The 26,361-nt window shown below is 42.6% G+C and overlaps 1 protein-coding gene across 1 annotated transcript in view; it reads right to left on the bottom strand.

Annotated features, from left to right (window-relative positions):
- Positions 1–26,361, bottom strand: part of LOC126235537 (inositol-trisphosphate 3-kinase A-like) — a 192,189-nt gene that overhangs the window by 150,903 nt on the left and 14,925 nt on the right. Inside the window, exon 2 of the mRNA XM_049944256.1 lies at positions 21,306–21,497. Coding sequence (XP_049800213.1) covers positions 21,306–21,372 — 67 coding nt within the window. The 5' untranslated portion in view covers positions 21,373–21,497. The remainder of the gene's footprint in view (positions 1–21,305; positions 21,498–26,361) is intronic.

Below are 26,361 nucleotides of genomic sequence, written 5' to 3'. Positions count from 1 at the left end.
TTGTTTTTACAGCTGGTAAACAGTGAAACAGTGACAGTGACAGTGTCACCTCAATATATAGTGTGTGGCAGTGATGAAGATAAGGAAAGGAAAACAAAACAGTCACTGTAGAACACAACACATCAGAAAAACCACACCATGTGGTACAAAGGTACGAATTCATAATTTACGTGGTTTTTCAAGTATCTGTAATTACTATTTAAAAACTAATAGTTACATGTATACACACTGTAAAGAACATTCTTTATCTTTAACAGATGAAACATAAAAGCCCACTGAAGATGCTGCAACTGCAGTGAAACATATTTGGATTAAGAAACAAAACTGTGTTTTGCTAAAGGCGGACCCTATCCAAAAACATACAGCTTCAGGCTATTTCTCTACCGTTCCACTCTTGAAAAGAGCACAGGAAAAATTAACACAGATCTTTCCATACGTACTATGATTTCTCTTACTACTACTAGCAATGCAAGCTTCCTCTCTATGTATTGACATTGCTGAATTATTGTTATTTTACATACCATAGCGCGTCATCATTATATTTGGAACGCTAATGCGTCATTCATGAGATACATGCATTTTTGATGAAACAGATGTATAATTTTTCTTCCAGTGACGATGACTGAGACGGGTCAAGAACTGCTTTAAATATATATTGCTGATGATGGCGTCTGTCATTCACTCACAGAGCGGACATAGTTCATCACAGGCTATGACAGTACACAGCGATCAGATTTGTGAATATAGCAGGACTTGTACTTTGCCAGTGCGAGACTAAAGTTCGTGATAGCAAGATTACTGACATTGCCTGCAAGAGGCTTGTTACTGATGAGGCTGTACCACAATGTACAGTTAAGTAACAGCTTCCTGTTCATGTAAATAAAGAACCATATTAATCCACATGTGCATTTGTGTTGTAGAAAGATGATACTGGCCACTAATAACAAAACCCCTTCCCTTGCATCCTTGTGGTATAAGCCTCTACACACAGTAGTTCGAATATGGGCTTAAGAATGATGTGTTCATCATTGAAATTGTGCTAGCATTAGACTGTGACCAAGATTTGTATTCGTAAAATGCAGTGGTGCCGTTGTTGGGCCTATGTTGGTAGGAAAGTGCTTTATTTCATGAAACACGTGGAGACTGTATAGGGAAGCAGCCTACTCACGCTATAATAAACTCACATCAGTCTTTCCATTGTGTGCCAGCCAGTCCGCTGTAACTAGCTCTGACGTCATAAATGTTGCGCAATAATTTAAAAATCAAGCAAATAACCTAAAACTTTTCTAGCATGTCAGAAGTAATACTAAATTAATGTGTGTTAAATATCAGTTCGATATTTTCGAAATTTGGACATTTTTCTGTAAAAATCATTGGCGCAACAGAAAAGAGTTAGAGACTTCAAAATTTATATTTAAATTCATCTTTCATAATAATTTAATAAAAACAGTACTTTGTATTTCACAAATTAAGATTTTAGTGGAAATTCATGATTTTCTGGTTTTCGTCTCAAAACTTAAGGAAGCAAGATAGATTAAGTAGGCTAATAAATAAGGCTAGGATGTTTAGATTTAAATAAGTTGGAGATCCACTATAACTATGAAGATGTGAAAAGTTCCATTTGAATACCTATAAAATTATAGCGATAGCGTATCTCCAAATGGCCAGTTCAGAGCTCATCTACTGCGTGCAGTGTGATTAAATTATTTCTCTCGCCAAAAATATGTAACTTAGCCACGTCAAAATTTTGTTATCAATACTTACCTGCGTGCTGAATGCACATTTAAATTAAGAGCTTCATCGACCATCAGCAAGAGAAGCTAGGATTTATTAGGTAACTTAAAGTGGTGCATTAGTAACCCAGCGGCTAGTCGGGAGAGCCGATTTGATCAGGCGTTCCCTTAGCCGTCCACACCGCGGCTTTATATATAAGAACGCTGCGCAAGGAAGCAAGGCCCCAGTTCTCTCCAGACGCTGAATAACACGCCATCTGTGTCGGGAGTCGCGTCGCGTCGGTATCACTGCTACAAACAGCCTCGGATGCCGTATTATGTTACTCGAGATGCGCGTAACCAGGAAATCATTTTCAAGTGAAGTGTTAATTCTGGGATGGTTTTCATTATCTAGCTTCAGTTTGCGTATTGTCGTATTTTCACGTGCCGTCGCGGGACAGACATTCTACCAATTATTTAGCGTGGCGTTTGATGAAACTAATCATCAAATTATGGCGAGCATTCATATTAATATTTAATTCGGACATTTATAGTTGCATCAGCGCATTAGACTCTGAACTGCTCTGTTAGTTAGGTTGTATGGATACTTGTGTTTTTCATCAGTGACTTTCAGAATATACTCAACTATTTTGGAAAATCGTTTTTGATTATAGATCCTGGACAATCTCCTATTTCCTCAGAGCTATAAGCTGCAGCTATAATTGTATTCTCAGATGAAGTGGGCACTAGGAATTCTAATTACAGGCTTCACGTTTTGTTAAATCACTTTCTGGTTGCTAAAGTGTAATTAGAGAGCCAGTGTTGAGAACGGCAAAAGACAGCATAAATAACATTCTAAATAATAGGAACAGATTTTACATTCAAACTTTTAAACAGCAAACAATCGTATTTCCAAACCACGCTGCCCCACAACTGGTGTAATCCAATTGTAATGTAATGATAAGCTTTTAGTGATTCAGTTGCTGGTCTATGTTCCTTTGTAGATGACTGTATGCTAGCTCATTGTGTCAGAGTAGGTTGTGCATGTTCATACGTGCTGTCTGCACAGTACATGACTAAGGTGTTGGTCGTGCATACATGTGGTAGTACTATCAGCTGTATGATGTTGCAAAATTATTTCAGTGTTCTCTTTTGTAAAGATAGTTTCAATGGGGCGTAGCAATTTTTCTCGGCGATTTGGATATACATACATTGTGCTAAGACTTTATTTATGTGCCTTGTTGCCGAAGTGGTTCCATTCGAGTAAGCTGATTAAATTCCCTGTTCACATATATCACAAAGTCTCAAAGAAAAGGCTTCACTGTACAGCTGGTAAAATTGGGCAGATACAGTTGTTTTCATCCTCATTTGAAACTGTTATAAGTACTGATTATTTTTAATTTGAATAAAGTTAAGCTCACTGGTCTCATAAATTTACATAAATTAAATTCAGACCAAAATGGTCATTATTGGTTAACGGCATGCTTGGTGACGAGTTATACAGTTAATGTTCACATATAAGAAGTTATTCTGTAAATAGTTAACCGGACTTCGAATTAAGATGCGGACTAGACTTTCAAAAAATAAAATAACCGATAGAGTGCTAATGGTGCTCGATTATTGCGTCAACAGGCAAGGTATTTCCAACCTACTTTAACGGCCACAAACTACTTGCGTTATTGATTTGAAACAGGAACTGTATGAGGTTGCTCGTTTCACTAAATTAAACAAAGTTTAAAATAGAAAGATCCAATTATTATTGGCAAAACATTACACTAAATGCACTTACATCTGCAATGTGCACTGTCAGACAGGGACCAAGGAAGTAAACAATCACATCTCGGTGTTTTCCTAGACAACGTGATTACACATTAGTAAAACAAAGATGAGTACAACAGTACAACGTCAGAAGCTTTCATACGTTAATTTTCGAAAAGACTGCTTTTTATAATACAATTAGAAGACGTTTCTTTACTAACCACTCAACGTAATTAAAATAGTTTTACAAATATGTTAATTGAAATAAAATCAGAACTGTTACTTAACAGTCTACAAGGAGGAATATCATCTGACATTACTATTGTTGCTTGTAACGGACTACTCAATCAGGCACAAGAGCTCACCATTGCGGTTTTATCAAAAAATGCGTTATTCTCCCATGTGAAATTTTATTTATTCCTGAGGTCTGCGAATTTTTACTAATTTTATATTTTATATCAAAAGTGAAATACCTACGAAAACTGGCCACAAGTTCTTGCTGTGTTTTGTATGCGTTTTGGCAGTGTAAGCTGTTTGACAGTAACTTAAAAAAAATGGTTTAAATGGTTCTGAGCACTATGGGACTTAACATCTGAGGTCATCAGTCCCCCAGAACTTAGAACTACTTAAACCTTACTAACCTAAGGACATCACACACATCCGTGCCTCAGGCAGGATTCGAACCTGCGACCGTTGTGCGGTTCCAGACTGAAGTTCCTAGAACCGCTCGGCCTCAGGTGCCGGCAGTAACTTAAACTATTGTTGTTTAAGAGCCCACGCTTACACAATCCCTAGCCAAACTCTCCCACAGGAATTTTGCCCCACAATTTAACCAGTTTTTTTTAAATTACAATCTGTATTGACCTTGGGGGATTCATATGAGAAAGAAAGCATGTCATTTCTCAATGAAAAACTATGTTGGATACCGATTTACTATTTTTGGCACGTTTCATGTACAGTTATAAAACACATCGTTTGCTGATGGAGAAATTAAACAAGCCTTAGTAATCCAATATTTCCAGTATTATTGAAATATATAATTAAATGTATGTGCCAATATTCATTCATTTACTGTGTGTGAATAGATCTAATTATTTGTACGTTATATTCCGTGGGTCTAACAGAGCGAATAAAGCCGTCCTATCCTTAAGGAGGCCTTAGTCACCTTATAAAGACGTCAGAGCTGCACTTGCGCCATACGTCCTGAATTATCTGATGAATGTATTCCAACCTCTATGTCCCCCTACAGTTTTTACTCTTTACAGCTCCCTCTAGTACCACAGAAATTATTCCCTCATGTCTTAACAAATATCGTATCATCATATCGCTTCTTCCTGTCAGTGTTTTGCATATGATCATTTCTTCGCCAGTTCTGCAGAGAACCTCTTCATTCCATACCTTTTGTGTCCTCTCGATGTCACTGTAGGTTTGTACCATGGAAAGCAAGGAGAAGATGTTGCTTAGTGGCCGGTATCCTCTTTCTATAACACAAACTGCACGCATGTATTAACAGGTTTCTTTATTAATAAGAACAAGGAGTTACTTTAGATAGTCCAGCTCTTCCATAATAAACCACGATATCCATACTGCTGGTGGAGTACAAGTCCGCTATGTATACTAATCTGGTCGCTAGGTACTGACTGATTCTGAGCTAGAGGCTGATCTGACTGCGACTGCGACTGCGACTCCCACTGGGCTGCGCTGCGAATAATGACTCGATTCGTTGACTCGCTGGATGACTGACTGGAACTGGCAGGGCCCTCTTGTCCATGGCAGCGATCTAAATGCTAACGGCCGAGAAGGCGTTGGAGGCACGTTTCTTGCGAGTCTGTCTTTGGCCTCTATCGATTTTCTCGCAACCTTTTTGTCGCCTTGTGTGCTGGCGGCAGCTTATGCCAGCACATTTATCAGTCCACCTGATTTTCAACATTCTTCTGCTGCACCACATCTCAGATGCTTCTATTTCTTTCTGTTCTAGTTTTCCCACTGTGAGTTCCCTTCGTGATTCTGAAAGAAATACGTGGCAGAACATCAGAACCATTATAATACCTTCTTCCAGTCCGCGTTCTGTGGAAACACTACAGTCTCTTGTTGTTGTGTTCCACTCAGCTAGGATTATGTACTTATCAGACCTGATCAGATATTTAAGGAATTCCTTGTACATTCTCTCTACTTTCTAATGATCATTGATGTTGGTTTAGTTTCAGTCCTCAATTCCTGCGTCGCTCACGCGAAAATACCATGTACCCTACTTTCCTATCAATAATAATGACGATAACAGTTACGCCATCTGCTGATGCTACCGATATTTCCCGATAAACATCGCATCAGAAATCTGTCCCCATTGCATTTAATGTCACTGATCTCCACTAAGTCCAATTTCGACCTATTCCTCTCTTTTTGCATTCTTCAGTTTATAACATCACACGCTCCGATTAGTAGGGCGTTCGTAGTCCTGATAAGCCGCGCCCTTGGATTCCAAAGATGAAGACTGAATATCATGTGAATACACTTTATATGTTATTAACGTAGTGATTTTCTTTATCTTCTGCATTCTCACGATGTTGATCAACACTGACTCTTCCTCCTATGGGAACTGTTTCCATCCCAAGTTCAACGGTGTGGCCTAAATCTCTACCCGCTATTCCGACCTGTTCTGACAAGACTGTTGTAGCATGAGGCGGCTACCGGAAGTATTCGACCAGCTTAGGACATGACATTTATTTATTCAGCAAGTAAACAGTTTTCGTGATCGAGCTCGTTAGAATACGTTATTTAAGTCGTGACTGCTAAACCATGGTACCCAGTAAAATCCTGGAAAGCTGTACACTCCCATTACTTCCCCTGTCATGCAAGTTAGGATGAATCAAATTGCTTCCTGAATATCTCCAGGTCGAATTCCAGCTGTTGAACAATCTTTAGAGTCGTCAAGTCCGTAGGCACGAGAATAGCGTATAGTCAACATCAGAACATAACAAAAAAATATACGTAAATTAAGAAAATCAGGCACTATCCTTCTGTAAACACAATGCCTTGCTCTTTAACGTTTCTTTTTTTCCTATAATTGATCTAGGGACGCCTCTGGACCACATGTTGGACGACAAACTACATACGGTGCCCATTAAATCCAATGTAATCAGTTCGTTGTCGTACGGTGGTGCACTACATCCGGTGTATCACGGAGATGTACGCTCCGATTTTGCGTTCTGTAGCTTACAGCGTCAGCTAAATCGGTTGAATGTGTGCAGTAATTAACTGCGAACATAAAGCGTGAGCATCAATGATACGCTGCAATTAAGCTTCAGATTCACAACAATCGAATTAATGTCGTCGTAATTAGATTGGTACTAAAGGGATCAGTGTCAAACCCGTGAAACACAGCAGGGATGCTAAATGTATGAACTGCTTGGGATTAAATACCATATGCGAGATGCTATGTTGTGAAAAACGACAGCGGTACACTTGTCACTGACTAATACATGCGTGTTCGTTTACTCTTGTAGTCTTTGGTAGCACTGAGCCGCTACAGACCGACCTGAGTGTACACTTTACTTTTATTATTGCCAATGAAATGAAAATAAATAGCGAAAATACGGCTACATTGGACCTTATAAATGTGTCTTTCATCCTGAAGTAGGAAAAAAACATACGCACGTATCTTGTTTTTTTCCATATCTAAAAACTTACGTTGAGTTTCTCTTCGTAGTGTATGGAAAGTTGACCATATTACGTAGAATATGTGACAACAAATAGACGTGGCGTAATTAATTTTTTCCGTGTTGACTACCATAAAATGCCTCCTGTTTTAAGATTTTAAATTTTTGCTCTAAGCAAGAAAGTATCGTTTGAACAAACAATTAAGTAAATCATAGATGGTTGTTTAAGCGATGTCAACAACGTGCTTCTCTAGCTTTCACTGACCATGCGTTTCGAAAGATTCTGGTTTTGCGAGTGTGTCATGTTAAAATTGATACCGGATTTGCAACGCTACATGCGGACTACGTGAAATGAGAGACAGGACGAATTAAAAAACGAGTATCTGAAACAATGAACAGATATTATTGTGTAGGGGAATATGTAAGTACAATTCGTTTGAAGCCGCGAAAACCCATTCGGGGCGGTGGCCACCAAACGACTATTCCATTTGATGTGTAGAACCTATGAGACAAAAGTAATCAGAAGTAGCAGGAATGAGAATAGCGAGAGACTTAAAGTCAAAGTTGGTAGTTACGGAATAGGCGATATTAAGGAATTCTACTACCTTGGATGCCAAATGACACATGACGGACCAACCAAGGAGGACATAAAAAGCAGACAAGTACAGGAAAAGAGGTCATTCCTGGCCAAAAGAAGTCTACTGCTAACAAACATTATCGTTAGTCTGAGGAAATTCCTGAGTAATTGTAGCGACCCTTGTTGTGCTATTGAGAAACAGGGACATGTCAAAAGTATGAAAAATGTTTATGAGCGGGTGCTGGTTTCATTTATGATATTTGTGTTTGTGCTGATGTCTCCACAAATGTTATTTTTCCACTTGAGACTTCATGGAGAACTTCTGTTAATTTATGTGAGAAGCGTCCACCCTACCATTGGCATATGGATATACACACAAAATAATTAATTTCTTGGTGATGTCAATCTAATAGCTGAAATTTGCAAATGTTAGTCTTCACTTACTGTATTAAGGTCATGTCATGACTTGAATTGTGCACCTTTTCTGATGTAAATGCATGTACCTCCATCTTTTGTCCTACAGTAAGAGTAAGCCCTGTCAATGAACGATAGTACTACATATTTGATTTCTGTATCTCTACACCAGTGCTCAATGACACAAACTACTGTCGACTTCAAAAATTGGAGCTCAGCGTTAAACTGTCATATTTTATTTTTCATATTAATCAATAACTTCGATTTTCATCCAGCCCTTTTTTCTCACTGTCCATAACTCACTACCTCACAGTGCTGTGCTCCAAACGTACAATTACTTTATCAATAATTAATCATGTGGCCACACATATAGACACGAAAAAGTGTGATGCAGTTTAAAGGACTGTGGGCTCCCAGTCCATTTATGCCAAGTAGTAACAGTAAAATAGTGTATGCAAAGATTCTTTAAGCTGTGAGCCTACAAAATACAGTTATCAGAAATCAAAGTACCTGATTTTTCAAAAGACCTAACAAACCGAACCTGGGATGAAGTGGGGGGAAGCAATGACGATATGAAATTCTCCAAATTTTGAACATTATTTAAATTGAGCTTTAAAAAAATATTTCCAGAAGTAGTCATACCAGTATCAATATGTCACAAAAACAAATGGACTAGAGCAGGTATTAATGAGCACCCAAACCCTTAAGAACCTCAATTACATGAAAATGAGACATAATGAGGCAGAGTTCTCAAATTTCTATTATGGGTGCAAAAAAATTCATAGGAAGGCGCTGACTGCTGCAAAAATGTTATGAGAAAATAATAGGTAGGGCAGAAAATAAAATCAAAGCAATCTGGGATGCCATGAATAAAGAAATAGGAATAGACAGACAGTGTTATAACAACGTAGTCATAAGGAAGAGAGAGAATGTATCGATAATGATACTGTCTGACAAATTATATGAGTGAACATTCTTCGTGTACTGCAGAGAAGTTACAACAAAAATTTCCAATGCCAAATATAACACCTGTGAATAGATATGCAGTAACTATAATGATGTTATTACCAAACACAGAATCTGATGAAGTCAGTGAATGGAAACAATGAACAGAGAGTACGCAAACTCCCTTAACAAAGATAATAAATGAATCCTTCACATCAGGAAAATTTCCGGAAAGGCAATAGAGGACACAGAAAATTACTGGCCTATTTCTCTGCAGTCACCATTCTCAAAATCAACAGAATCAATTATGACAGACAGATTAATAAATTACTTGAATTAATCTGGGTTTGCCTCAATACTGTGGAGGCTCTGTAGTTGGTGAGTAGACCCCCCCCCCCCCACGCTGTTGGCCAGTAGGGTGAGATCATCAGCAAAGGCTAGACAGGGTACATTGAGGCTGCCTTTCTTTCACCCAAGTTTCAGTCCTGCCTCTGGTGACAATATGGAAGTCCATTCTCTGAGGATTTTCTCCACAACACAGTTGAAGAGGATGCATTAGAGGCCATCCTCCTGCCTTACTCCCGTCTGGATGGGAAAGCTTGCGGAGAGTTCACGCCTGAACTTGACTTTGGAGGTGGTGTCCTTCAGGGTAGTTGGGACCAGTCCAGTCTTCCCATATAGGCTTAGTTCCCACAGCGTAAAAAGATGCCTACTTTCAATAAGATCTACATCAAAATTATACAATTCACTAAATCTCCGAAGTTTCACGAGAAGTTTTTATTTTTGAGGGGGGGGGGGGGTTGGGGGGCGGGTGGGATTATGGCCTCGTGGATAGGCACAGCTGTGACAAATCTGCAATTGTCACAGTATCACCCCGTTACGGTTGTGCCTGCTTTTCCCGCCATTCATTCTAGACGGTCAGCCTGTTAACAACATGGTGCACTGACGCTGACCCCGCTTCCGAACACAGACAGATGACGTTCTGCCCTCAGGGGTGAGTGGGTGGGAACCCGCGGCTGTCGTGGGCGGCGGCGGCGGTGCATCTGTCAGCTCCCTACCACCCTGCGAGCTGACGCCACGGTTAATAGCGGCGCCGGAGGACGGCCGCGTCGGTCGATAGTCAATCCGACCTGGGTCCGCGTCGGGTCTGGGAAGGTGACATCGCGTACGACGTTTGCAAATCGAAAAAGGGACGGGGTGTGGGAGGAGGGGCTGGTGCGTAACATTCGGCAGCCCATCCTGCCCTGCGTGGGTTTCTCCCACGCCGCTAGCTCAGCAGTCCGTTACCGAGCTCCCCAGGATAGTTACTTCCGTTGTTCAAACAACCCAAATCGAAATATCAACATAACACTGCCTCCCCCCCCCCCCCCCTAGAAGATATTCGAACTCGTTCGCGCAGATCCGGGAGTAATTTTTTCGTCTTCGGCACGTTACTGTCGGCAGGGAAGTTTATAGAAATAATAAATTTAGCGATAAGCAATCCGCTCGGCTATTCACAGGCCTGTTACGTCGCCAAGGGACAGCGTATTCACTTGTAGGCAGTAAGGGATCATGACTGTGTGAAGTTTCTAACGAACAACATGGTTTCGCCTACCATATTTAAATGTAAAATGCTTTACTGCTCCTAAACTATTAATTTTTTAGGCACAGCTGACGCTAACTGTAGATTAATAGCAGTTGTCGTGCAGGTTATGACAAGCAGTAGATGGCGAGACATTTAGTGCAAGTGATTTATAAAATAATTTTTAGAACGTTCCACAAAACTGGCCATCACCGAAAAAACTATCGGGCACTTCAGTAAAAACCCAATTAGGGGTGCCTGAAGCCCTTGCTCACTTGCATAATTTAATGAATCCATTTTCTGGATTGTTACTAAGTGACGAAGAAAGATTATTTACCAAGAAATTATCGGCGGCTAGAGTGCTAGTGGAACGCACGTTCGGATTTTTGACGAGCAAGTTGCATATTCTCTCAAAGAAAAAAAAAACTCCTTTAAAACACGAAGACTTCGTTATTCAGTGCATCTCCTTCTTTCAGAACATATTAATCGATAAAGGTAGACCCAAAATCTCCCTTCAGTTGAGTTTTTACCAGGACATAATCGAAAACAGCGCTTTGAAGCATGCTTTCAGAAGCAAACAGTGGAGCTTCAGGAAAGATGAGGAGCGGAGGAGAGGTGTTCAAAACCTGTCAACTGTCATTATTGCAAATTACCTCATGAATCGTTTATTGAATACTGTAACTGCTGGGGCTATCATTTCTTTATTAAAATGATAAAATTTGTACGTAACTCAAATATGACAATATACCAAAGTTTATGCGTTTCTTGTGTGTAGTATTTTTGTTAGTTATTTATTTTAATTTTTTGTACTTATACAGTTCATTCCAGGCTTGGCATACCAGACCTCTGTCGTGGTAGTGTTTGTTTTTCTGATCCCACAACACGGGATATTGACGTACATATGGGACTTTCGATGTCCATCGCAAGAAATCGCATCCAACGATCGCACGAAACAAAACTCGGAGCTACCGTGCAGCACTGTTCTGCACCGCTGTGCTCAGCCCGCAGTCTAAACGGGCACCTCGCTATGCTACTGTTCTTATATTTAAAATGTTTATTGAAAGCAGTTTTTCGCTAGTTTACTGTTTTATTTAATAAGAAATGCTGCATGTTTACTCAGATTGTACAAGTGCATTCTTGTATTTAAAATGTTTATTAAAAGCAGTTTTCCACTGGTTTACTGTTTTATTTAATAAGAAGTGCTGTATGTTGTCTCGAGTCCTTGTTTCCTAAGACAAGTATGACCTGGCCCCCCCCCCCCACCCTAGTTCAGATCCTGGGAACGCCCTTGCCACAATGTATAAGTATGTAAGAAGACAAATACAGGGCCGCGGGACTGCTACGGTCGCAGGTTCGAATCCTGCCTCGGGCATGGGTGTGTGTGATGTCCTTAGGTTAGTTAGGTTTAAGTAGTTCTAAGTTCTGGGGGACTTATGACCTAAGATGTTGAGTCCCATAGTGCTCAGAGCCATTTGAACAAATACAGGGTTATGCTCTTCAGTCCCGAGGTATTATATATGATGCCTCCACGTTTTAGTTTTTTCTCACTCCCACACGTAACTGAACTTCTTCTGGACTGTGGTATCGCGTACAATAGATATCATGCTTGCGTCATTTCACTTGTTCGTCCTTCTGACGAGCATCATGACGTGGCAGTATTAACTGGGAACTTCGGATTCTGAGATTGCACAGCATGCCTCGATGAAATAAAAGTGAAGATCCAATTTTTTCCAATGACATGTATTTTCATGTTCTTTAATATATGATACTGTACTGATGTCCCTCAGTTAGAAATGAACTACGAATTACCGTTATAACGGATTTATGAACTTAAAACTTTAGAGTATCACATATGATACCTCAGGACTCAATGCCGACTTTGTTTGTGTCAGTTGAAGTGTGTATATATTTTTTGCACTTGATCCTAACACTTGACTGATGAAGCGATCATCCAGTTCGTCAACAGAATTGATCGAGACGAGTCTGACAGAGAGATCGATGAATCTAATGATGAATATGACGCTCTGATGGAGTGGATCAAAAGAAGAAACAGATATTGTCTCTCAAATACGAATAAGAAACGAGTTATGGGAATATAAAAATGAGTAAGAATAACTGTATTATTAAAATAATTCCTGTTTTCCTCTAGACAGTTTTCTTAGAATTTTTTTAATATTTTGAATTTTTTACTGACAGTTATTGAAATTTTTTGTACCAAATTTGTAGTCTGACCTTTCTTGAAAGCTACAGCAAATACGGAAAATATATCTAATGTTTATAATTTTTCGTAATAAGGCAAGATGAAACTACATAGGTGTGTGTATAATTGTCCTGCTTAATTCCCATATATGATACCGTCTACACAAAATTCACTATGGGTGCAAAAAATTTGAGAGTCATTCATTGTTAACTGTCCGCATCTTGTAGCTGTGTGTCCAGCGCGACGGAATGTCATACCTGTCGGCCCTGTTTCGATTTCCGCCTGGGTCGGAGATTTTCTCCGCTCAGGGACTGGGTGTTGTGCTGTCTTTATCATCATCATTTCATCCCCATCGACACGCAAGTCGCCGCAGTGGCGTCCATTCGATAGACTTGCACCAGGCTAACGGTCTACCCAAGGGAAGGCCCTAGCCACACGGCATTTCCATTGTTAACTAGCATTAACAAAAAGCAATTACTACAGACTTCGCTTTTAATGCGTGGGCGGGACTGAAGAGATTTTTGAAAATGATCTAAACACTTTTAGTCGCTTGTAAAAAATATTCTTGCAGAGGTAAAGTACGAGAGTTAACCAGAAAGCAATACACCGTATTTTTTTCTCAGCCGAAAACAATGCTATGAATGCGAAACGTTACGAACGTATTATTTAAAGACTCTTGAGTAAGCGCGCCAAGTTTCCGTCATTTCCGAAAGAGAGCGTAACTGCAGGGCAGTTTCAAAACGGCGTCTGTAGTTGATGTAAGTTACAAGGAATGCGCCGTCATTGAATTTCTCACTGCAACTGCTGTCGACAGAAGAATATTTAGTCGCTGGGCACGGATGGCGAGGTCATCAGAAGGCTGTTCGTCGAAGCTCCACGATTTGCAGCGGTCGTGGAGACCATCCACGGCTGTCATTCTTGACACGTTGAAGGGAGCTGATTTTGTCATTCGCGAGAACAGACGCATTAAGACTCGGCACTTGGCGCTGAATCCATCAATCAGCAAAGGAAGCGTGGATGCAATTAGGCGCACTCTTGGATATTCAAAAGTGTGTGCAAGATAGGTCCCGCGGTGCCTAACGGTGAATCACAAATCGCAAAGAAAAAAAAATATTTTTTTGATCTGCTGCAATGTTTGAAGCTGAGGGGAAGACCTTCTTGTCCCGGATTGTGACAGGTGATGAAACCTGGTGCGGAGCGGCACGTTTCTTTTTTACCGCCATGCCAATGTCCAGCAATGTTCATTTGTTTAGCTAAAAGCTGTAGTAGAAAATACTAGACCACTACTGTCTATTGCAGGTCGCAACATACATAGAATTGTCCGGTAAACGGGATGTGGCTAGTACTGAAATAAAAGTTTTAACTTGGCAATGTAAATTTTCAGATGTATTTTTACGATAAAGATCACAGTTAATACTGCCAAGTCCGTACTAAGTGTCTACACAATGTAAAGTTCCCACGCACACCACGATCACACACGTAGCCAGTTTATGGTATTTACACCCGTTACCGAAGTTAATAGAGTTCACTAGATCGTTTAGTTATGAAAATGCTCGCTCAAATGTTGTGCACTCTGCTCTACACGTAATACCTGTTCCAGTCTTAGATCGCACAACGCGCCACGCGGTTTTAACTAACTGTCAAAAGCCATAATTTTGATATTCCGTCCGAAATTCCACACGACTTCCACTATACCGTTCACTTAAATACACTTTGTACTACTTCACGAACTCGTAATTAGCATTTTTCCGCTATTTTACAGTACTTTTGTCGGAGCTGCTTTCAATGAGATCTTACTAGTTCGAACCCTCAGCCCTGACTTACCTAGACCACACCAAAGGCTTTGTTCCCAGCATAGATTGGCGCGAGCCTGCATTTTTCTGATTGGCTGATATCACAAACAGCAAATCAGGTTGCAGTATTATCCCGCGCTAACCCGCACTTTACTTCAATGACCAATCATAGTAAAACATTTCTTTCTATGGCAATTGCTAAATAAATAAATTTAGAAAAGTATCAAATATAAAATTACTCCTTCCGAAATTACCGATTAATTTGTGTTCTACTCACGATTTATTAGTACCATAAACTGACTGCACATTTAATTATAGTAAATCCCCTGTATAGTTTAACTGGTACTTCGTGAATAAACAAAACAATTTTCATTTACTTCTGTTCTTCTTCACTCATACAACACTCACACTGCTAATTACTACACATATAAAACAATTATAATTATGCAAATACATTAAATATTAATCAAACATAACTTTACAACATTGTTTTGACTACGACTGCTAGCACTGTCCGTCAACTGCTGACCTCTGCCGCCTACTAGTACAACTAAGTGCAGCTTTGTAACTCAGGTCCATGTCAGCTGGTGACATCTGTCGATGACTCATGTCTACAACTATATCGTCCTAACAAGCGACAGAAGCGACGCGAAGGCGCTACGCCTCACTGGGTTCACCATTTTGAGCCCGAAACAAAACGACAGTCGATGAAATGGCGACATGCCCACTCCCCACAAAAAAAGAAAGAACTGCTTCCGGCGGCAAGGTCATGATCTCCATGTTCTGTGACTGTGACGGTATGATTCTCCTTGATGTGATGCCAAGAGGTGGTACCATTAATTCAGAAACATATGTCAATACATTAACAAAACTCAAGACGCGCTTACGGCGACTGTGCCGCCACAGCAACTCAGGAGATGTTTTGCTGCAACACGGTAACACTCGGCCCCACACAAGTCCAAGGACTGCTGAACACATCGCAAAAGATGAGTGGACAGTGTTACCCCATCCACCCTACAGCCCCGATCTAGCCGACTCGCACTTTCAATTGTTTGGGGCATTAAAGGATACCATTCGAGGAAGACATTTTGAGGACGGTGAGGAAGTGATTCACACAGTGAAGCACTGGCTCCGCCACCAGGAGAAAAGACTGTTACCGGCAGGGAATACATGGTCTTGTCTCGCGCGGGAGGCAAGCAATAGAAGGGGATAGAGATTATGTGGAAAAATAAGGTGTGTAGATAAAACACCATTCTTTCGTGTGTGTAATTCTCATTATGTTCAATAAAGAACTTTTGAACAAAAAAATGCGGTGCTCTGTTTTCTGGCCAACCCTCCTATTATATGATTATTTGTGTGGAAGCAGAGACTCAATTTTTTTTTTGTTACAGTTATCTCCAACATTATGTCTGCTAGATCAATGGCGAATGCGTTTCCCATACTTCATGAGTCAATTTGAAGAGGACAGTGATCATTTTTCAACAGTATGGTGCCCCACTGCTGTTCCAGAATGACGTTCGTGAGTTCTTGGTTACTGAGCTACTACGACAATGAATCGTTCATGCATCAGCTGGTTATCTCCAGTTGCTGGCGTAGTCCTCACATTCTCCGGACCTATAACCACGTGATTTTTACCTTTGGGGCTACATCAAAGACACTGCTTTCACGTCTCCATTTCCCTATAGCATCGGCTGACGTGCGAGGACGTATCAGGGATCAATGCGGACACTGTAGGGCGAATGAGGGCCAGAATGGAATACAGGCTGGACGTGTATTATGTCGCTAACATTTCTCCTACTTAAGATTTGTGACCATGCCACAACAAACCTCTTGAGTTGCTGTTTCCAGACGTATAATCACATAGTAGAAAGATTGTGTTGTGGTTGTTACTATCACTTACAAGTGTGTAGATCCTTTTTAATAACCCGGTGTAATAAAATGGACGTTATTATGGTACTCATATGGGGATGGGGATTCCGTTCCTAAGATATGTGGAGATTCGGTATTCCTCCATAAATGGTGTCACCAAGTGAATTCAGCGCTGGCTGTTTTTCTGTTTAATGCCCGTGTTCAGTAAACATTAGGCATTAGAGCAAATAATAAGCATTAATCACTGCACAGCCGTCGGCACAAACTATAAACGATCGTAGGATGGAGGATATAAGAAGCAGGCTAGGTCAAAGAAGGCACTCCTGGCCAGAAGAAGTCTGCTAAAATTGAGAATCTAACCTTAGCTTGGGTATAAAATTTCTCAGAATGTACATCTGGAGCTTATAATTGTGTATAAATGAGTCACGCAATGTGAATGAATCTGAGAAGAAGGTAATCAAAGCGCGTCTGAAACGTGGAGCTATTGGAGAATGTTGAATATTAGATGAAGTCTCTGCAGAATCCGTGCGAACAGAAATGTGTGGCAAACAATGACACGAAGAAGGGGCAGAAAGATAGGATGTGTGTTATCACATTGTGTACGGACTCTCAGTATCATTCAGACAGGGGCAATTAAATCTGGTGCACTTCGCACGAGTCCTGCCCGTGCTGTGAGGAAATATTCGTAGCTAACATTGCACCTACGACCCCCTGTTGGTAGCAATGTACACTACACAAGCACAGCTCTGCACTGTCTAATCACGCAATTTTCGAAATCTGAACTATCTGTACGCCAAAAAGGCGCTTTGTATCAGGGGTGTTCGAAAAGAAACGAGCCGGAGTGTCTAATGACAGGAGTGTAATATCGTTAAGTAAAGTTAGTGTTCGTCATTCATCTAATTACACCTTCTTCTACGTGACAATATTTTGTACAGTCCATACGTGATGTGTATAGGCATGAATTTTACATGTGCGTTGGTAATGTAGTTTTTCCACCGAAGTGAAGATATTTGGCTGTGGGGAGATATTACTTAGATATTAAAATAGACGGTAAAGAAAAATGGAAGTGTGCGTTGATTCGTCCTCTCCACAGGAAGTGTGACAGGACAGACCCTTCCGATTACAGATTTATCTCATTATTACCAGTCACTTACCAAATACTCTCCAAGACATTACTCTACAAACTATAGCCACAGACTGATACAAAGTAGGGTGAATACTAGGCAGGCTTGAAAATTGGAAACTGCAAACACTGTTGAAGGTTCAGCCAGGCGAATAATACTGCGGTCATATTCATGGACTTTAGGGTCTGCGACGCCATATATAGGTAAATTCTCTTTGAAAAACTGGAAGAATGTAGAATATACAGGAAAACTAGGGTACTCCAACAGGCACTCACAGATGCCGCACCCAAAATAAAATTTATGGGAGAAATCTCAGAACCATTCGAGATAAAACAGCGGTCAGACAAGGAGATGGTCTCTCACAGCTGTATTCAACATAATTTTCAAGCAATAGGAAGTCAAAGGGGTTCAGCTAGAAAGAACACACGCAAACGATACAATCATAAAATGCCTGACATTTGCAAAAGACCTGGCAATACTCAGCAAAAACAGACAAGAAGCTCAAGTACCACTGGAATAATTAAGTGAACTCTCTGCTGAAGCAGGTCCACAGATACGATATGAGGAAACGCAGTACAAAGGAAGAAAGAACAATAACTCAGAAGCTACGCACACAAAATAGTAAAAGGTTAATGCACTGAAAAAATTCAGGTATCCAGGGGAATATAAACACTTAAGCCCCAACGAAACTGGTATAGGCATGCGTATTCAAATACAGAGATACGTAAACAGGCAACATACGGCGCTGCAGGCGAAAACGCCTGTATAACACAAGTGTCTGGCGCAGTTGTTAGATGGAATACTACTGCTACAATGGCAGATTATCAAGTGACTTAGAACGTGGTGTTATAGTCGGCGCACGAGCGATGGGGCTCAACATCTCCAGGGTAGCGATGAAGTGGGGATTTTCCCGTACGACCATTTCACGACTGTACCGTGAAAATCAGGAATCCGGAAAAACATCAAATCTCCGACATCGCTGCGGCCGGAGAATGATCCTGCAAACGGTACCAACGACGACTGAAGAGAATCATTCAACGTGAATGGAGTACAATCCTTCCTCAAATTTCTGCAGATTTCAATTCTGGGCCGTCAACAAATGTCAGCTTGCGAATCACTCAACCAAACATCCTTGATATGGGCTTCGGAGCCGAAGACCCCCTCGTGTACCCTTGATGACTGTACGACACAAAGCTTTGTGCCTCGCCTGGGCCCGTCAACACCGACATTGGACTGTTGATGACTGGAAACATGTTGCCTTGTCGCACTAGTCTCTTTTCAAATGGATCGAGCGGATGGACGTGTACGGGTATGGAGACAACCTCATGAATCCACGACCCCTGCATGTCGGTAACGGATTGTTCAAGCTGGTGCAGGCTCTGTAATGACGCGGGGCGTGTGCAGTTGGAGTGGTATGGGGCCCCTGATACTTCTACATACTACTGTCACAGGGGACACGAACATAAGCATCCTGTTTAATCACTTCATCCATTCACGTCCACTCTGCATTACGACAGACTTCGACAACAGGACAATGCGAGACCCCATATGCCCAGAATTGTTACAGAGTGGCTCCAGAAACACTCTTCTGAGTTTAAACACTTCCGCTGGCCACCAAACTCCCCACACATGAACATTATTGAGCATATCTGGGATGCCTTGCAACGTGCTGCTGTTCAGAAGAGATCTCCACCCTCTCGTAATCTTACGGATTTATGCTCAGCCCTTCAGGATTCATGGTGTCAATTCCCTTCAGCACTACTTCGTACCACGATCATGCCCCGTCGTGTTGCGGCACTTCAGCGTGCACACTGAGGCGCTACACGGTATTAGGTAGGTGTACCAGTTTCTCTGGCTCTTTGGTGTACAAAAGGAGGATCAAACAAGGCATCCAACACAGACCGAACAGAAAAGCTTGAGAAAGCGTACAACTGACATTCATGCACTACAGTGAAAGAAACTTTTGGGGGGAGGCCGAACTCAGGCACTACAATACAAGTGACTACCAGAAGCGTTCTAAGTACAAGAAACGACCACATCCGCAGCGTTAGACGCCGCAGAGACAGAAAAAATCGAATATCAAATCCTCTGAAACATTTTTGGGGCAGTACTCAGTATTGGTATAAGGATGCAGAGGCCTATGGAAGACTTGTACGTACGCACAGACAGGCTCTCATATATGATCACAAAAATCCGATGAACTCCCGATGGAGACGTACGTGGAATGCACAACAGCATACATTTTTAATGTTGTAAGCAGGCCAAAGAAACCATTTGCTTTCAGGAAACAGAAGAAGACCTAAAACATGCAGTATTCAGTAGGGAAATGATAAAAGGAAAGAGGAAAATTCAGAAACAAGATTGTGAACACGAAAGGAAAAAAAAGAAAAACAGGAAAAATATGGACAGAGCACAAGATTCTGTAACACAGTCAAAGAACGATGATATTTGGCGAAGAGAAAATCAAGAAGGAAACAAAAAAAACCTGAATAATGATGTAATATCCCAGCAAAAAAGTGTAATTATAATAATAATAAAGAGGAAAGCAAAACATACGCAGTTATAACCCATATTAGCAAAAATTCGGTATAACACAATTGAGACTGAATTGTGAATAGTCAATGTGTGGTTGATTATTATAATTTGCTTTTATGGCGTCACTGGACAACTTCAGTCAATCATTACCTCGTCCTCTTCTTCAGCAAGAGCATGTTTCGTTCTTTCTTAACTGCCGAGTATATTTTCATTCGTTCTGATATTACCTGTCTTTCCTCATCTGTAAATACCCTTTCTATTGTGTGTCGTTTGTCTACTTTCGGTTTAAATATTATTTTCTTGTCTTTCAGCCTCTTGAGATTTTCTGTCTTGTTTTGCAGATCATACAAGGTTTTATCTAGTTCTCCCGTATCCTCTTTAATTTCCTTGATCCATCCTACTTGTTGCTTCAGATTCCACAGTTTGGTTTTCCACATGTGTGGTTTACGAATACCTATTTCGCTTTCTAGTGAACACATTCTCCAAACTAGTTAGTGTGGGTAAAAAAATCTTCATTTACATTAACACCTTGGTGGTAAGGATATAATTTTATTCTGAAAAAGGAGTGATTTGGAGAGACCATAACAAACTGAAAGGGAGAAGAAGAGGAACAAGAAGACCAAAGAATGTCACGGAAAAAAGAACTTCTATTAACTTTTTAATGGAATCGCCTTGCTTCTAGTCGTAAACTTCAGAGTAAAGTGTTTTAAAGCAGTGACTACCACGTGTCCTAATGTTTCGACAGTTAAATGTCCGATATAAATCGCAGGTGGGACACCTCTTGTTTAAGGGTCGTAAAATATAACATGTATCGTTGCTTAAGGGCAGGTAGCACCGGTCCGTACCGCACACCGGCTCTACAGTACGTTCACCTCCTGGACGTTGACAAAACCCGCTCGCCAGTCGACAAATGTAGTGCCGTGCAGAAAACATCCTGGAGAATCCTCGTGCAACGTTTGACCTTTCGCGCTGGTGAGTCTGCGAACGCGCCATAAATCCAGAGGCTCTGAGCGGAGGTCCTGGCGCTCAACTGCCTGCTATGTGTGTGTGAGTGTGAGAGAGAGCCGACTGTCCATTCGCTATGGACGCGCGACCGCGACATTTCGGCGAATAGACTAAGCAGTCGAACCGCGCTGCTAATGAGAGTCAATCTGGTTTTACCGTAACGAGCCCGCTGCCAGCCGGCGTCCGTCAGTAGCAGCAGCAGCAGCAGCGGACCCCCGTACATTCTGCGGAACCCAGCCACTGCAGCACCAGATAAAACTGCGCGAGACGCGGGATGAAACGCTCACACGGCTCTTCGGAGGCTCGGCGTAAAGTGTTCCCACTGCGATTTTTGTCACTGACTTTCTCCTGCAACAGATTATGAACAAATACTGATCTGAGCGTGGTGTTAGTGCATTATTGAACTATATGAAATAAAATCGTCATAACTTCTGAACAGTCTGCTTTAGGACGTTCAAACTGGTCGCATGTCATGACGGAAATTAGTATGCGCATGTCCAAACAAATTTCGGGCTTGAAACCGGTCGTCATTCAATACCTCGCACGATACTTCAACTGGGCACCTGCCAGTCATCTTCAAGTGAGCCATCTCTGGCAGGTGCCCAGTTGAAATATCGTGCGAGGTATTGAATGACGACCGGTTGCAAGCCCGAAATTTGTTTGCACAGTCAATTCGCCGGGAAAATTTTAAAATTCACAGTGTAGTGGACTGACAAGGCAGCCAGTCCACAGAGACGGGTAGCCGATAGGCACACGTACACACACGCCGACTGGCGCGAAGTCTGGAACAGGATACGTGATGAATGTGATAAAGAAAAGAACGTAGCTACTAGAACACTTAACTTTTATATCGTCCTTTGGTATACAGCATACTTGATGATACAAGTGAGACTCTTTAGATCCATGAAGTAACTAATGGCGCCTTGCTAGGTCGTAGCCATGGACTTAGCTGAAGGCTATTCTAACTGTCTCTCGGCAAATGAGAGAAAGGCTTCGTCAGTGTAGTCGCTAGCAAAGTCGTCGTACAACTGGGGCGAGTGCTAGTCCGTCTCTCGAGACCTGCCTTGTGGTGGCGCTCGGTCTGCGATCCTGACAGTGGCGACACGCGGGTCCGACATGTACTAATGGACCGCGGCCGATTTAAGCTACCACCTAGCAAGTGTGGTGTCTGGCGGTGACACCACACACAGTATGCGCATATATGGTTTGGTTCAGCGACGAAGCCCACTTTCATTTTGATGGGTTGGTCAATACGCAAAATTGGCGCTTTTGGGGGACTGAGAATCCGTATTTGAAGTCTCTTGACCCTCAACGGATGACTGTGTGGTGTGCAATGCCCAGTCACGGAATAATCGGTGCGATAGTCTTTGATGCCACGATACGTGAAAGTTTGGAAGATGATTTTATCCTCATTATCCAATGTGACCTTGATTTGGACAAGATGTGGTTCGTGCAAGAATGAGCTCGACACAGTCGGAGCAGGAGAGAGATGTCCTGGAGGAGCTCTCTGGGGACCGCTTTCTGGCTCTGGGGTACACAGAGGTCACTGGCATGGGCCTCGATTGGCTGTCATATTCTCCGGATCTGAACACATGCGACTCCTTTTTGTGAGGCTACATTAAAGTGAACGTGTACAGCAATAACCCCAAATCCGTTGCTGAAGTGAAAACAGCAGGTCATGCAGCATTTCACTATTCGTCTGCACCACATCGTCGCTAATGATGGCAGGCATATTGAACACGTCGTAACCTAAATCGGAATATCCGTAGTTACGTTTACATCTTGAATAAACTGTGTGCACGCCGTAGTTTGTAATTAATTTACGTTTTTTTCATAATAGTTCAATAATTGTCATCCTGTACTAACCTGTCAGCCATTATGCTTAAGTGGCAATTGGTGATTATGGGAATAAAATTCCTCCGAGTACTGCATTTCTAAATTTCTCTCTCTAATCGAACTTCAGTTTTCCTACATTTCTTGCTTTTTTATTGGTAGGAAAGATAGTACCCTCTACCCAACACAGTTCACGCTAGATATACCTTACAAAAGAAACAGATTTTACAAGAGATAACTACCTCCCCCCAGAACCATGGACCTTGCCGTTGGTGGGGAGGCTTGTGTGCCTCAGCGATACAGATAGCCGTACCGAAGGTCCAACCACAACGGAGGGATGTCTGTTGAGAGGCCAGACAAACGCGTGGTTCCTGAAGAATGGGCAGCAGCCTTTTCAGTAGTTGCAGGGGCAACAGTCTGGATGACTGACTGATCTGGCATTGTAACACTAACCAAAACGGCCTTGCTGTGCTGGTACTGCGAACGGCTGAAAGCAAGGGGAAAGTACGGCCGTAATTTTTCCTGAGGGCATGCAGCTTTACTGTAAGTAGTATGGAGAGTTGCATCAAACCAGTCTCGGGACTGAAGACCACAACAACAACAACAACAACAACAACAACAACAGCTCTCACTAGAGATCATCTCTGGAAAAGAAGAAATAAACGACATTCTCTCAAAATTAATGAGGTCCATTATAAAATTATTCCACCAGTTTTTTTTTTTTTTTTTTTTTTTTTTAGTGGGGTTTAAGGCGCTCAACTACTGAGGTCATTAGCGCCCAGTCACTATTGTTAGAGCACATGGAATCTAGTAAAACTCAAGGGGAGGGGGGACACCAGAAAGACCTGACAAAGATGTAGATAAAATAAGTAAAAAGGTTAGATGTCTTTGGACAAGCCAGTCAAAGTTATAAAACGCAGAACACGAGCAGCTGCTCGAGCGTCATCAGCTAAAATATCCGGTAAAGTAGATGGCAGGGACAGGACAACACGAGATTGACTAAAGCGGGGACACGACAATAAAACATGGCGCACTGTTAATGCCTGACCACAAGGGCACTGCGGGGCTGGGTCACCGGAGAGCAGGTAGCGGTGGCTAAACCGGCAATGCCCAATCCGCAACCTGGTCAGAAGGACCTCCTCTCGCCGAGATGGTCGGGAGGAGGTTGTCCAAGCAGTTGGGAGCGGTTTTACTGCCCGGAGCTTGTTACCTTGGAGGGATGACCAAGCATCCCACCACAACGACACAAGCCTCTTACAAACATCCCCACGAACGTCAGATGACGGGACACAATGGGAGGCTGGCCGAGGCAGGAGGACTGCAGCCTTGGCTGCAGCATCCGCAGCCTCATTCCCAGGCACTCCTACATGTCCGGGAACCCACAGAAAGCTGACAGGAGAACCATTATCAGCGAAAGCATGGAGGGACTGCTGTATCCGTTGAACCAAGGGATCGACCGGATAGGGAGCTCCAAGGCTCTGAAGAGCACTGAGTGAGTCAGAGCAGAGTACATACGATGAATGGCGGTGGCGGCGGGCATACTGAACGGCCTGATGGAGAGCAAAAAGCTCGGCCGTAAAGCTGGAACATTGGTCGAGGAGCCGGTGTTTAAAGGTGGCGGCCCCGACGACAAAGGCACAGCCGACACCATCGTCAGTTTTGGAGCCATCGGTGTAAATAAAGGTGTGACCGGCAAGTCGAGCACGAAGTTCGACAAACCGTGAGCAATACACTGCAGCCGGAGTACCCTCCTTCGGGAGTGAGCTGAGGTCGAGATAAATATGAACCGGAGCCTGGAGCCAATGTGGTGTCGGGCTCTCACCCTCTCTGAAGGTGGTAGGGAGGGCAAAATCCAATTGTCGAAGCAGGCGACGGAAGCGGACTCCGGGGAGCAGCAGGGTAGACACGTACAACCCGTACTGACGGTCGAGAGAATCGGCGAAGAAGGACTGGTAAGAGGGGTGGTCGGGCATAGACAACAGCCGGCAGGCATACCGACACAGCAGTACGTCGCGCCGGTAGGTCAATGGTAATTCGGCAGCTTCAGCATAAAGACTCTCGACAGGACTAGTGTAGAAGGCTCCGGTCGCAAGACGTAACCCCCGATGGTGGATGGAGTTGAGACGGCGTAAGAGGGATGGCCGAGCAGACGAGTAGACGAAGCTCCCATAATCCAGCTTCGATCGGACTATGGACCGATACAAGCGAAGCAGGACAGTGCGATCCGCCCCCCCCCCCCCCCCCCCAAGATGAACCACTAAGAACTCTGAGGATATTAAGGGAACGTGTACAACGGGCCGCCAAATAAGAGACATGCGGAGTCCACCAGTTGTTTGACACATACGAGACATGCGACATAGCTTCGAACTTCTAGGAAATTGAAGTATACTTGTTATATTGTTTCAGTTTCCGATAGATCGCGAAGGTAAAGCTACAGAGAAAATGGGGTTATGTTTCGAACGGATGTGTTGTGCAGTGGCTCTAGTACAGCTTTCTGTTGCGTCAAGTCGCCCGTTTCAGATCAGAGCACAAAGTGAGCACATAATGATGCCTAGAAAATGATGTATCCCGTCAAATGTGACTCCGGCTGAGGGGGTTCACGTGATATCATGCATAACATTTAACGTAAGTGTCATGCGTTTCCATCTTCATGTTACTTCTCGACCACATAACGGATGTGCAACGACAACAACACTGTTGCGTTTACGAAGGGCCGTGTTTGATCCTTCAGCATACATCCAGGACTTGGCTCCCTGTGGTTGTCATCTATTTGCTCACCCGAACGGCTAGCTACGAGGGCAGCATTTTGGCACAGACAGACAGCTGCAGAAGAGAGTAGGCAATGTCGAAAATCAACGGCCTTCTACACTCCTGGAAATTGAAATAAGAACACCGTGAATTCATTGTCCCAGGAAGGGGAAACTTTATTGACACATTCCTGGGGCCAGATACATCACATGATCACACTGACAGAACCACAGGCACATAGACACAGGCAACAGAGCATGCACAATGTCGGCACTAGTACAGTGTATATCCACCTTTCGCAGCAATGCAGGCTGCTATTCTCCCATGGAGACGATCGTAGAGATGCTCGATGTAGTCCTGTGGAACGGCTTGCCATGCCATTTCCACCTGGCGCCTCAGTTGGACCAGCGTTCGTGCTGGACGTGCAGACCGCGTGAGACGACGCTTCATCCAGTCCCAAACATGCTCAATGGGGGACAGATCCGGAGATCTTGCTGGCCAGGGTAGTTGACTTACACCTTCTAGAGCACGTTGGATACATGCGGACGTGCATTGTCCTGTTGGAACAGCAGGTTCCCTTGCCGGTCTAGGAATGGTAGAACGATGGGTTCGATGACGGTTTGGATGTACC

Source organism: Schistocerca nitens, chromosome 2 (genome assembly GCF_023898315.1).
Source record: "Schistocerca nitens isolate TAMUIC-IGC-003100 chromosome 2, iqSchNite1.1, whole genome shotgun sequence".
Classification (NCBI taxonomy): Eukaryota; Metazoa; Arthropoda; class Insecta; order Orthoptera; family Acrididae; genus Schistocerca; species Schistocerca nitens.
This window is presented reverse-complemented; position numbering and strand designations above follow the sequence as displayed.